Source organism: Nilaparvata lugens, chromosome 5 (assembly GCF_014356525.2).
Source record: "Nilaparvata lugens isolate BPH chromosome 5, ASM1435652v1, whole genome shotgun sequence".
Lineage (NCBI taxonomy): Eukaryota > Metazoa > Arthropoda > Insecta > Hemiptera > Delphacidae > Nilaparvata > Nilaparvata lugens.
This window is the reverse complement of record NC_052508.1, coordinates 50,618,571-50,633,428: the sequence shown is the minus strand read 5'-3', so window position 1 is coordinate 50,633,428 and position 14,858 is coordinate 50,618,571. Positions and strand designations below refer to the sequence as shown.

The following is a 14,858-nucleotide window of genomic DNA, read 5'->3' as shown; positions in this document are numbered from 1 at the left end:
AATAATTATGAAGCTAAATATCACAATATTTAGGCCTATTGATTGAAACATAATATAATCTTTATCAAAAGAGATAATGATAAAAGTATGAAATTATAAATCAGTAATACTGTATTCTAAAAATGATAGCCCAATTAATGTGACATTGTTCAATTTTCGCATAATAAATTATTATCCGATGTTCAAGTGTTGATTTTTCTAGTGTTGTACGAGTAGGAGTAGATATGGTCATTTGTAGTGTTGACAATACACTAGAACTATAGAAAAATTAGAACTGTAGAAATATAGAGTGATCATGGTATAGCTCTATCGGAACATCTGATACTCTAATTTTGATAGAATAACAATGCTCATGAAAGGATTAAGTCATAATAATTGAAATATTATTTTATGTATAGGAATACTCAGATATTAAAGGAACTCCAGATATTAGCATAGAGAAACAATAGCGTGAGCTATTGTTTACCCTATTATTGTTTCTCTTTTTTCCTTACACTATTGTTTCTCTATGATACTAGTCAGTTGATTTTCTTATAGGGTTACTTAATAGGTTCTATGTTGAAGAATGTCGTTTCTGCAAAAAAGCTTAAGGTACTAGTTTACTCATTGAGAAATGCATTATTTATATTATTTATTAGCTGTTCTTTCATTAGTAGTACATCTCTAGACATCTCGTGACATTTCAATGCATCATTCATATTATTATCTATTAGCTGTTCTTTCATTAGTAGTACATCTCTAGACATCTCGTGACATTTCAATGCATCATTCATATTATTATCTATTAGCTGTTCTTTCATTAGTAGTACATCTCTAGACATCTCGTGACATTTCAATGCATCATTCATATTATTATCTATTAGATGTTCTTTCATTAGTAGTACATCTTTAAACATCCCATAAAATTTCAATGCATCATTCACCAGCTTCTCTCTTATTAGTAGTACATCTCCAGACATTCATTTGTAAAATTAAAAAATGTTGAATTGCAAAATTTCGAGAAAACATTTATATTTTGATTATAATATGTGCTTGTATGGGCAGTATATTGAAAAAATGTTCTTTTTTTTTTTTCATAGGTAACATATATATCCATGAAATATTTTTTTTCAATATGGGGTGAAACCAAAGACTTAGAGCTCAAACCAACTCTACAGGAATTCAACTTTACTTACTCTTGAGTAGGTTAACTCATTGATATAATTCGTCTATTCATGATTCACGATTCTTTGATCAGCAAAGCATTTTTTCAGTATAGTGAGGTCCACGTTATAATGACAGTATTTGATTAACATTGGTGTTGCTATCCTTGTCTATCATTCGACAAAGCAGATGGCGCACCCTTCCCTACCTCCACGACGTGGCCAGATCGTTTTTCAACAATGTAGAAATATAATGAAAATATTCTCCCTTAATTCTGAAGATTTATTATTCTACCATTGAAAAATATATTCACTTGACGAATAGAATATAATTGATCATTTTCAACAAGAATAAACAATTAATTTTACATCAGATATACCGATATCAGCTATCCTCTATAAAAGGCAGTGACAAGGCAGAGAATCGGCAACACTGTTCTGCCATCTTTTCCCACTGCTGGGTTTTAGGCTATAGTAGCCTAATAGCTCTACACTGAAATTAATAGACGACTGGCAATCTATCCTCGAGCACTTCAAAATTGATGAGTTTTTCGACTGGGTATCAATTTTGAAGAATTTAGAACTTAGAGCTTTAAAAATAGACAGCCAGTCTTAATATTTAGTGTTAACTAGTTAATCAGGATAGCAGGTAGTGTTTGAGTACAAAGGTAATATATTTTTCATGCTACTGGTCTTGATCGTCATCAGAGAATATTGAATATATTAAAATAATTTATAATAATATTAGTTACCATTAATTTATATTTAATGTTATACAATTGCCAGTGTAATGTTAATTCACTTAGGAATTTTAAACTGTTATACAAACAAGCAGACATGTTTATTGTGAAATGCACGAACTGTTTGTCGACTAATAGACTGAAAAGTAAAAATATGTGCGTGTGTACATCAAACTTCGCAATGGATCAATGCATGAAAAATGAAGTTTTTAGGCTTCAACCAATTATGATTTTATGATAGTTGTATATCAATAGTAATTAGTTATGAGTCAAAAGAGGAGATGATAATTTTAATAACACTATGTGCTCTTCCAGGTATTGAAAATTTGACATCACTAGACTGCTCGAAATGTGGTAAAAGCTACAACCGCAAAGGATGTTTTGAGAAGCATCTGGCAGAAGAGTGTGGACTGGAACGATTTGCCTGCCCGAAATGTGGAAGAAGCTATCACCGGAAAGGAACTCTGCAGCGGCATTTGAAGTATGAGTGCGGGATCGAGCCGCAGTTCCGATGTGACCATTGTCCCTTCCGTTCCAAGCAGAAAATTCATTTGAAATCGCATGTGGCTAAGAAACATTACAATTTATCGGATATACTGGCAAGACAGTTCCAAGTTTTCAATTAGAAATCTTTTTTGACGTTATTCATATTGTGAGATTATTTTCTTTGAAGCTTGAAACAATTTTTTTATAATTCTGAAGTTATTCTACCATGGTTTTGGTTTGTATTGCTCATTTTGTATGAACATACATTTTCAAGTGCTTGATTTGTGCAAAAGATTACTATGTTTGTGAAGATTAATTATATTCTGAGCCCGGTTTCACAGATCTTTGATTTTATAGGTAAATGTATATTTCTTATATGTATCTAAGATATAGATATATACAACTATAGGAACGCAGATCGCTCTCTGTGTCTTCTTGTAATTCAAGTATCTTGTAATTTGTGCACGATAAAGTAACTAAAACTTTTGAAAATAACGCTATTCAATCATTTGAGACTAAAAGCAGAAGAATATTATCCTGTAAGATTTTATCATATTCAATTTTGCATTTGTTGATTGTCAGTGAATTAATTCCCTTTTAAAATGTACATTTTTTATATTTGCTATTTCTTATTCATCAACCGATCATGAGATTAAATCAAGCATGTAGAATTGAGTAATGAGGAATGAGAATAAGATTTCAACTTCGGCAAATTAGTATGAACTTGAATCGCTATGCTTTGATAATTTCTGCAAAGCTTAATTAACAAGTTTCATCACCAATATTAATTTATTTTGCTTGTTATAATATACCTTCCTCTATATATATATATATATATATAACATTGTGTAACTTGGAGTTGCAAAAATCTAGTGGATTAGATGCTTGCTTTTATTTCAGAGGCCCGGGTTTGAATCCCGATCGGTGCGAGATATTTTCTCGGGCCACTCCCGTGTTTATGATGGTCACGTTAAATCGTCTCGTCGGTCCCGGCTGTCTAAAACCAGTTGTTATATTATCTGTTCAGAGGGCCTGAAATTGAACAGGTGCGACCTGAAAACTCTGAAACCACATTAAAGCCAGCCAGATCACATGATATTATTCCTCTTCTTCTTCTTCTGATTACAGTACCACGGTATAGACATGATCATATGATATTATTATTATTCTTTTTCTTCTTCAGACTACCACGGTATAGGCATGATTACCTGCTCCAGTCTTTAAAAAAGCCTAAGAAATTGAAATTTATAAAAATTTAATTGAAGTTTAACTTTATAATCGTGTCTACTTTTGAGACCACCTTTTCCTTAGTCTTCCATCTTCTCTCTTACCTGCTGGTTCGTAGTTGAGAGCTTTAACAGGGATTTCACAGGCTTTCCAACCGGTAGAGTTGGCATTCTGTCTTTGTGCGCTTTCCATTTACTTCGATTTTTTTAATTTCTTCATTCAGTGGCTCAACCTTAATTATTATTATTTCTTATATTCAAATTATTATTCACTTTTTTCCATCAGGTTTTAGCTTTATGTTTTCCTATAGCATATACCAATTCTTATAATTATACTTTGCTTCGTTCACTAATTATGTTTCTCATTTTTTTATACTGATATTTTTGAACTAAAAACTAACAAAGTTTGAACTAGTTATAAGTGTCCTCGTGACGGTTTCAAATTGAATCTATTATTTGCAGGATTGACAGACAACAGCGCGAGTGTGTTCCATTGTGACAGATGTGACAAAAAGTACAGTCTGAAGAGGAACTTGTGGCGACACTTGAAGTATGAGTGCGGAGTTGAGCCCAAGTACCAGTGCCATTTATGCTCCTATCGCAGCAAATACAAAAATCCCCTGCAGTTACATGTTGCTTTCAAGCATTCAACTATTGACCAGAAACAATGCCTTCGTATGATAAATGACAACTGAAAACTATCCATTTTTGCATATTGTAACTGCTATCATTTTACTAACTTACGAGTGGTTACTTCATAACACTATTGTGACAGATCTACTTATTCCATTACTTGAACTAAGTCTACTCAGCCTATAATCTAACCTATGTTTACTTAGTCTATGCTATTTTGTAATAATTGTTTTAGTATAGTTGATATCAAGATATTTAGTATGGTTTATAATAATTTTTCAATGATCTTATCAGTAAAATAAGAAGGAAATATTACTTGATTTCTTGTTATTTGTTCATCAATTCTACTGTATGATGAAGAGTCACTTTCATATAATTTATTGTGATTAATGATAGCAATCCTTGTAACTTTTACAGTAGGCTACTACTGTAATAGTAGTAAATGCAATACGAATACGGTGATAAATTATTATTCACTTTCATTATAATGATATGTGTGTTATTTTTCAATATTGTTTTTCTAGTATAAGAGTGGAAAAGAACTCAAATTTCTATACATTGTGTGAAGAAACTGTTTGAAGAATGATCATAATCATCAGTTGAGTTAAGACTTATATGAAAGACATGCCTGTAGGCTCTCAGGTATTTTTGAAATAAAAAATTTATACATGAAAAGTTTCACTTTTTTTAATAACATGATCCAGACACTAAAATACCTTTTACTGGACATTCTCCTGACTGACAGACAAAACGTCTTCTGCAATAGCTGACCTGCCAGAGCAAACAAACTACTTAACAACGTAACATTGTTAGTGGCTGGCAATTGTGCAATAAAAATATGATTCTATTCATAGAAACGTAATTGAATGATATACGATACCTAATTGTTAATGATGATAAGAATGTGTTGTTTTGGCTGTAGGCAAGCCGGTAGTCACCAAGCCTCAGTACAAATGCAAATTTTGTTTTTACCGTGCCTGGGAGAAAAGCAGCTTACAGTTTCACATCGCCTTCAGGCACCGCCACCTCCAACCTTCAAGCATCACAAGTGGAGCTGGAATGCATGCTTTCCATCTTTTTCGATAAAATGATACCCAAATGTTCTTGTCCAACTCTGTAACATTGTTTATTGTATAAAACATTGTTTGTACCATTGTATATGCCATTGTTTGTACCATTCATTGTAATGATTGTAAGAATACTATTGTTAAATGTTTTGTAAGTATGAGAATCAGTATTATTGTTAAATATTGTACCAGTGTTGAATACGTATATTACCCAGTGATTGTGGAAAGTGTTTTCAAGTTATCTATTCTGTGTCTATAGATGAATTGATTTTAACCTATATAAGTTATTGATATTATTGCTTGTTGCTCAAAATATTGATTTATATTATTCTTTATTCAGAACTTTTTGTAGGCTATATGATATACCAGTAACTTTGAAAATGTATGTTACCCTGTGATGGTAAAAAATGTTTTGAAGTTATCTATTCCATGCGTCAATAGATGAATTGATGTCAACTTATATTGATGTTGTACTTTGTCACTCAAAATATTGATTTAAATATTATATGTCCAGTACTTATTGTATACCAATGACTGTGAAAATGTATTTTCCTACAGATACCTTGGAAATTGACCATTTCTGCACTGATTGCAGGCCGCATAGAATCACTTTTCCGCTCTAGTGCGTGTGATGTTATATTTGGTGTCGCATGTGCCCTGCTTGGCCGCAGTCGGTAGAGCAAAGATTTTTGAATAAGTTTAATATTTTTGTGACTCCTGAAAGAAAAATACCACCAGTTTCTTGCCAGCCCTTCTAGGAGCTCAAATAATTCTCTGCTTTCGATGGCTGCAAACGTCGGCAGCTTTAACAGTTCACAGTTCTTATGACTGATTCGGTTGAATCCACAAATATAGATGCAGGAGAGGTAGATAGATATAAGGGATCTGATTTTTGTACTAGATAATATGGTATCGTCACCAATGCCACTCGCCACCATCTGACAAAGGGGTCAGCAGTGTAAGATGATACCGAGTGGAATCAAAGGCGATACTCTATCAGAATACTTTATAAATTCTATTAATTTGTATCGCTGCTGCAACTTAATACTATGACCCTTGAATTCTTCCAAATCGGATGTGATGGTTCTGAATAATTTAAGTAAATCTTGAGAACGTAATATTTCCAAAAATTTAATAATTAATGCTGTATATCGCCTATTTATCCAACTTATTCGGTGAAGAATATAGTTGGTTGATAATTCAAATACTATGTCAATACTGGTAATAAAATAGACTATAACAAGATTGGTCATGCATGAAGATAGGATCATAAATAAAGAGTACACCATTCAAAAAATAAAAATATAATTACATGAAAATATCAACGAGCAATAATAAAAAATAGAGCAACAAATATAAAAATAATATGAGAAAATATATATATTAGGAAAAAATATCACAGATAGCTCACTAAAGATTTTACTTGGCTTTATTTCACTCATTAATATCATGTGCTTCTTTAACCAGCATAAATATTCTTTCAACTTATACAGCTCAGATGTTGACTTGCTGTTGCTTGTCGAATAAAATTTATAAATCTTACTTCCAATAAATAGGAAAAATATAAATATTAAAATATATCTCAGGGCTTGGGTTCGGCCTCTGGTGGAATTCAGATAAATCAATTTATCTTATGAACATGAGCTTCATAAAAATTCTAATAAATTACTGATAAAAAAGATAACTGAGTGAGCATAAACGATAAATCAAATATTAATAAATATTCCATCTGTGCATACTTAAATATTTAAATCTCATAAATTGTTCTTAATAATATTCCCTTGATGTTTGAATATTTGCACAAATTCCAATATTAATTTCAATCTTTAAATAACCCTTTGACAAGCTAGCTTTATTTAGTTGTGATTATTTCGTAGCACTGAGGGCCCTCCTTAATAGCTTTTCAAATAAATTCATGTGTTGATTTTTAACAATTATGATGGTGATCCGGATTTGTTTCAATGTCCTAGGCCTTTTCTGGTGGGCTGCTGTCGTCCTCTCCAATGGGACTATATAAATTTAATGACTCATGTCATACTATGACCTCACTGAGTCTTATGAAATTTAATTTTCAATTATCAAACAACTTTAAATTTTCAATGTAAAATTATTTAAGAAGGGATCTAGTCTTGTGCTCTCAAAATTGGTGGGCATCCCTGGTGACCTCTGGCAAGCAAGTCAGTGTGGATCTTCCCCTATACTTTTACAACCATACTTCCGACTTTTCAATTTACATGAAATTTAAATATCCACTCTCATTGGTGGATTTTAAACACTCTGCTATGACACAATTTAATATTGTCAAATAGTCCATACCAAACTGTCATATTACTATCCATTGAGTGAATATTTTAGTCTTAAATTCTTATTTTACATTGGCTACATAAATATATACGTTCTATAAAGATTACAAATTTATATGATTTTTATAAATAACACATGTACATTTTAAATTAATTCGCTTTCAGCGCCAGTCAAATACTGCATTGTGATTGGTACATCCCAAAACTGCATCATGTATCATTGCGCTGAATAAATTTACATCCCATTTCCTTTATCTTTTTGTTTTGTTTTTTATATTTTGTTCATGGTCGATTGATACAATAAATATTTTTGTGCTTCCTTAATCGCTTTTCTGTTTACATTCATTTGGCATGCTTGCTTACTAAACCCTCTGATCATAGTCTAAGCGAATGCTATTTATACGCAACTAATTTGCCACATGGTGTCTGGCTAATTCTCAAAATATATGGCTTGACTGATTACTAAGGTCGCCGATTAGTCAACATCAAAGAACCTAACCTCAAATACTATATATATTATATTATTAAATAAATAGCAACAATACTTTTATTTTCATTGGGCTGTTCAAAATCATAGCCTTGAGAGCCGTTATTATCTAATCTAGACCGTTGACACCTTATCTGGTGATAACAATACAGCTTCTTGCTCTGAGACCTATCAATTTCCTTTCAGTACAAGATTTTGGGGAATACCCAAATTTATATTCTTACATGTGCAAAGTATTACTTTATGTACTCCAGATTTGCAGCATGACAACGCAAAATAGTTAGTAGGTTATATGGAGCACCAGTGTAGGAAAATCAAAATTAAGTTGGTAACACTGACTGTGGTCCACGTTTTAATGGCAGTGGAGAACAGCGTTGCCTATTTATTATGTGCCTTGATAATAGTCATTTCAATGCTTATATAAGATAAACCCCCTTCAAGCAGTCAGATAAATTTTCAATTGAAATACTAATCATTATAATTGAATTATTATTATTAAATTTTAAATAAATTAAGGTTTTTATTAATAATAAAATTACACAGAAAAACATTTGATGGATTTCAGGGATTTTTACCCATAATTACCCACTTTTCATATTCAATGGTAACTGTAGGGAAAATTTAATGTGAAATACATACGCAAAGTTTGTTTGCTGCACTCAAGAAACCTTTATTCTGCACTCGCCTATGGCTCATGCGTAAACGTTTCTTTCGGTGCAGCAAACTGTCACTTTGCGCACTAGTTGCACAAATAACTATTGTATTGATGTTTTCTATCTGTTGTGGCCAAAAATAAATTGATGTTATATTGTCTCGAAGTATAGATTGTTTTTTGAATTGTATCTTCTATGTACAGTTTTTTAACTAAAATAGTTTAAATAGGAATAAAGGTTTCTTGAGTGCAGCAAACAAACTTTGCGCACGTATTTCACATTAAACTTTTCCTATAGTTACCATTGAATATGAAAAGTGTGTAATTATGGGTAAAATTCCCTGAAATCCATAAAATGCTTTTTCTGTGTAATTTTATTATTAATAAAAACCTTAATTTATTTAAAATTGAATAATGTAGTAGTAAATGAATGAAGGCAGCTGTGGTGGCATGTGGTGGCTGTCGCTGTCATCCACTGTTGTCCACTGCCTTCATATTATTATAACGTACCACACTATACCACAGTTACAAACCTCATTTTGATTTTCCTGCAGTGGTGCTCCATATAACCTACTAACTATTTTGTGTTGCCATGTTGCAAATCTGGAGTGTAGAAAAAAATTTTCCCGCACTAGAGCGGAAAAGTGAATCTTTGGGTATTTTAATCAGTACAGGAACAGCAAATTTCCGAGGTAGCTGTAGGAAAAAGAAAATGTCCCCATATTCATGTCCAGCGGTCTCAGATACATTTTTTCAAAGTCTTGCACACATCACTGCAAATTGCATGACGGTGACGAGAACAGTAGACGATTTGAGCCATTAAATGGTTATAATTGTCTGCGTCATGTGAATCATAGTGGTGTTAGGTTAGCAAGGCTCTAATCCATTCTTGTCAATTAAATATTAGTTGAATACTACTTGTGTGATGAGAGGACGTGCATTGTTCTATCTGTAGGTGGGATGTGCTCAGAGTTCCCGTGTCCGAGGTGCGACAGAAAGTACAGCTTGAGCCGCAACTTGTGGCGGCACATGAAGTATGAGTGCGGAGTTGAGCCCAAGTTCCAGTGCAACTTTTGCGCCTACCGAGCAAAGCAGAAGAGCAGCCTGCAGTTCCACGTCGCTTTCAAACACGCCAACCTCGTTAACCAAGTGGATATCACTTTTTTGAATTAATTCATTCCGCATTTTCCAATTAAGTAATTCAATAGGGCTACTATTAGGATTCGTTAATTGATAAATAAATATTTTTTAGAACCCTTTCGTTCTTAAAAACATTTTTATAAAAAAAGCCAATGGTTTGAAATCCCTAACTAGTTGTTGTGTCTCATATAAAAAGGTTTTGAAGACAAAATTGTACTATGGAATTATCTCTTATCAATTAAATTGGTTCCTATATTTCCTTTGCTATAATAATTCCAATGTATCCGCTACAGTACCTAATAATAATATTATATTTGTTGTATATAGTATCTGATGCAAAAACAAATTATATCATTGTCAATGTCAATTGGATAGGCCATTTTATTGATTGATTCAATGAGAGATGTTAATTGATAAAAAAAATTGCTACTCAATTGAACCTTTTTCATTTAGGGAATGAAATAATGAACTTTTTTTAATTACGTTTTATAGTAAAGAGTGGAGACTCATGCTAATTGAAAGAAAGTAATGGTTTCCATATTATTTTTTAAATAGTGAGAATATTTCAATCAAATCAAAGCTCTAGGTCATTTATATTGAATTAACTTGGATGTTCTATAGGAAATCTGAGAATTTGTAGTAGAATAAATGAATGTAATATTTGTACAGTCGCCTTTTTCAATAAAAAATTACTATTGTAGTCGATTTAATACATTTTTCTGCCTTCTTTGAGTCCTTCTAATGAAGAACAATGGATTATCAAATGATTTGAAATAGTTGACCGACCCATGTTGGTGAAACCCAACATAAGAATTTTAATTTTAATTTTAAACTACAAACTTCATTTCACAGGAGAAAAATAAAAACATGGAAGCATGGATGAGAAAATAGTCTATCAGTCTGAAACAGTTGATCTCTAATCTAAAACAGTCTCCAATCCTTGTGATTAAAGGAAACATTGACAAACAATAATTATGACTTGAAAATATTCTAACAAAACCTTCTTTCTTAGTTTAGCATTTTCAATTACAGTAGGCCTATACCAAAATTAAATTAAAGCTGGTTGTTAACACTCTTATAACACTCTGAGTCCCCCCAGCCAGCTTCAAAAATCTTCAAGTAGCCAATCAATGATATTATTATTTCTATGCATTATACCGCATTCAATGAGAGCAGATCCAACGGTTTACGAACATACATACGGTACTTATCTTCTCTCTGATCTGATATTAATATTGGTCTAGTGAAACCTTTTTTCACTTTAGGGTTTCATCGATAAAAATATCAAATTCAGGATTTAAAAATAATGTAACCTACGTGAAATTCACATCTATTATCTTCTATACTTCAAACTGAATTAACTCTTTTGTTTGTTTTAGACGTTGACCGCTTGCTACAAGTATTACCCGGTGGCTGGGGGGGACACAAGTCACCGCGCCCCCCTGTCCCCACTTCCGGTCACGAGGACTTTTCGTGCAACAAGTGTGGCAAAAAGTACACCCTGATGCTGAGTCTGAAGCAGCATTTGCGCTACGACTGCGGCCAGACGCCTCAGTACAAGTGCACTCACTGTCCGTACAAGTCGACGCGCAAAGCCAACCTCAAACAGCACGTGGCCTGTCGACATAGTGATCTCAACCTCGATGTGCTCATGCAATCAATCTAAATGCACCTAAACATATAAGGCGATACCATTGTCAAATTGTATTTAATGTGAGCTGCGATATTTGTGGACTGATTATGCAGTACTTAATTTTTCTTCTTTGTATTTCCTGAGAGTCATTCACATTTGTAATTGATTCATTCTCATTTGAAATATTTCTTCTTATAAATTTTCATTTGAGTTTTTAATTTTTACATTAATACGAGTAGCCCTTCATAGTCAATATTCATTATATAGTTTCAAGACTTGAAATTCAACAATCTCACTTCTTAGAAGTTTTTAAATTAGCATATAATTATTATCTGTTGCTTCCATAGTATTATGAAGAAGCATCCACATAATACTCTCATGTCTCAATAGTTTTTTAAAAGAAGAAACAGCTAAGTTTGGAACAATACGTGTTTGGAGTGAAACAGTGAACCCTTTTCATCAGCTCTTTTCATAACAGATACTGTATTTATTTTCTTAACATTATGATTACGAAACTTGAACAAAACTCAAAAACTTGAACAAGAATATGCAGGAAATGATAGTGTGTTATCATAAGTTTCAATTTATATATTTATAAATTGAAGATTCTCATATAATTTATATTTATAGATTAGATGTGTTCTAACTTAATTTCAAAGATTAGATGTGTTATCAAAGGCTAATTGATAAGTATCTATTATCCAGTTATCAAAAGATTGTCAGTTAGGAAGAATTTTAGTTTTTGGAGTGAAACAGTGAACCCTTTTCATCAGCTCTTTTCATAACAGATACTGTATTTATTTTCTTAACATTATGATTACGAAACTTGAACAAGAATAAGCAGGAAATTATAGTGTGTTATCATAAGTTTCAATTTATAAATTGAAGATTTTCATATTATTTCTATTTATAGATTAGATGTGTTCTAACTTAATTTCAAAGATGAGATGTGTTATCAAAGGTTAATTGATAAGTATATAATTATTATCCAGTTATCAAAAGATTGTTTGTTAGGAAGAATTCTAGTTTTTGACTAAAATACTGGCATTTCTGTGTTACCTATCATGTCATTGTGTATATCATTCTCTTTTCCAACAGACTGTACTGTACTTATTCATCATATCACTTTAAACCACTCTTAGTTCAATATACAATCCGTGTAAATCAATTATGTTTTATGAGAGCGTGTGATAAGGCTGAATTTGATTAAATCCATTTTCATGATATTATTGTAGATATTCAAAACTTGACTGTGTAATATACTTATTTAATAGTGTGTGTGGAAAATATAATTCTTTATGTGTGTTATGAAGATGAGTTGAATCTAATACGTAAAATTTATGAACCTTTTGCCTACTCAAGAGAAAGATTCTTTCATTCCCGTATTCATTTTTAAGAATTTTCATCTTCTCGTGGATAAGATCTGCTATTCTTATATATTCATTATTCAAAAAACTTCTTGTGTTCATCAAGAATTGTATTTCACAGGAAACTTCCTGAATTGAGAAATGAATTATTTTAAAACTATCGAAGACAGTCTGAGCGTATTCGAATCAACATACCATTGATTAATTAAAACATCAATTGTTCATTGCAACATTTGAAAAAATGTACGATTCTCTATAAGATGAGTCATTTTGTGTTGAAATATACATTTGAAAATCGTCGCAAGTTTTAACCTGCTTGTAGTTAATGTTCTGCTTGCGTGTACTGTTATTAAAAATTTAAGACTTCATTGAATTAGAGCATATTCTATTAGGAATAACATAGTCAAGTTCCATTACTCTGACACTGAATGAAAAAACTTCAGAATAAGGTAAGGATAGAAATGTATTTTATCTTACTAACATTCTAATTGCCTTCTAATGTTGTATTCTAGTGAACAATAGCTATAAATAGGTTATTCTATGGATATCAAATTATCCTTATCAGAATGAAAACATCCTTATCATAACTCCACTTCAATATACAAGGACCAATCAATTATTTTGACAATCCACCATAAATTTCAGTATGACTATCATGGAAAAACTATTGTCAAGAATTTTGAAAATAATTGATTCAACATACATAAATTCACTGGACGTTATTATTGTGGTGAGAAAATCAATTACTGTAGTCTTATATAACTTTTACTATCATGAATGTATCAGAATTTATTCATTCTCTCAAGGCAACGTTCGTGAATTGTTGAGTATCACCATAGAATAAGAATAGAGAAACAACTACTTGCAATGTTTTCTCTATGGTATCATGCATTGAAGAGTAAATTAATTAGAATAATGCCGTAAACGTTTTTCTTGTGATGAACATCCCTTGAAAATACCTTGGTACCGGCTGAAATATAACAGTCGTATGACGCTCATTGACGGTTTGAATCATATACAGTGACCTTGGTCACTTGAATTATTGGTGTGACCCTTCCTGCAAAAAAAAAACAATACGAATCAACATTTTATCTATATAATGTTTATTCATGAACTTTGAGCTATAACTTTTCCATTTTTCCATCAAGAACTAGAGTATTGAAAATAATTCTCTTGGACTGAGTATAAATAAGTTGAGTAGTTCAGCTTATTAAGAATCATCATCTTGTAATGAGTTACCTGTTACCCTATTCATTATTGTTATTCTTACTCAGGAAGCATGACTGTGATGATGATTTAACAAAGAATTATTATCTAAATTGCTCTAACATTTTACTAATTTTTTGTTCTTACATTTTACAATGATTCAACAAAGACTTTTTATCCAATATTCTTATATGTTATTGATTTAGCCACTCATTTTACTTTCAATATTGTCTTTACTGATGAGTATGCACAATTTGGCCACAGGTGATTTGAGGTACATGGCAATCGGCAGGTTACTTGAAGGCAGCGAGGTAGAGGACCTTGCATCGTTCGAGATGAGGAAGGATGGTGAAGAGTCGACTGGCTTCCCGTGCAGCAAATGCAACCGAGTCTACAAGCATCTGACCAGCCTGTCCACTCACCTCAAGTACGAGTGTGGAGTCGAGCCACAGTTCACATGTCCGCACTGCAACTATAGCTGCAAACTCAAGGGAAACTTGAAGAAACACATTGTGCTACGCCATAAAATTATTAAAAGTTTCAGTTGATAATATGATAAAAAACTATGTGCTGGTTGCACAAAAGCCTGTTGAATTGTAATCAAAATTGAAAATAAGGCTCATCTGTTTGGTTCAGAAAAGCTTTTTCGAAAAGAAGGCTTATCCAATTGGTTTAGAGAAGGCTTTTTCGAAAGAGGGTTTATCTGATTGGTACAGATAAGGCTTTTTCGAAAAGAAGGCTTATCATCTGATTGGTTCAGAGAAGCTTTTTCGAAA

The 14,858-nt window shown here is 32.1% G+C and overlaps 1 protein-coding gene across 32 annotated transcripts in view; it reads left to right on the top strand.

Annotated features, from left to right (window-relative positions):
* Positions 1-14,858, top strand: part of LOC111063080 (longitudinals lacking protein) — a 592,348-nt gene that overhangs the window by 304,212 nt on the left and 273,278 nt on the right. The window contains exons 5-6 of one of the 32 annotated variants that reach the window (XM_039428587.1): positions 9,692-9,885; positions 11,256-11,396. The exons of 30 other annotated variants lie outside the window; for them this stretch is intronic. In XM_039428587.1, coding sequence (XP_039284521.1) covers positions 9,692-9,885; positions 11,256-11,381 — 320 coding nt within the window. In that variant the 3' untranslated portion in view covers positions 11,382-11,396. Of the gene's footprint in view, positions 1-9,691; positions 9,886-11,255; positions 11,558-14,858 lie in introns of those variants that run through there. One more of the 32 variants, XM_039428592.1, reaches the window with a different exon arrangement.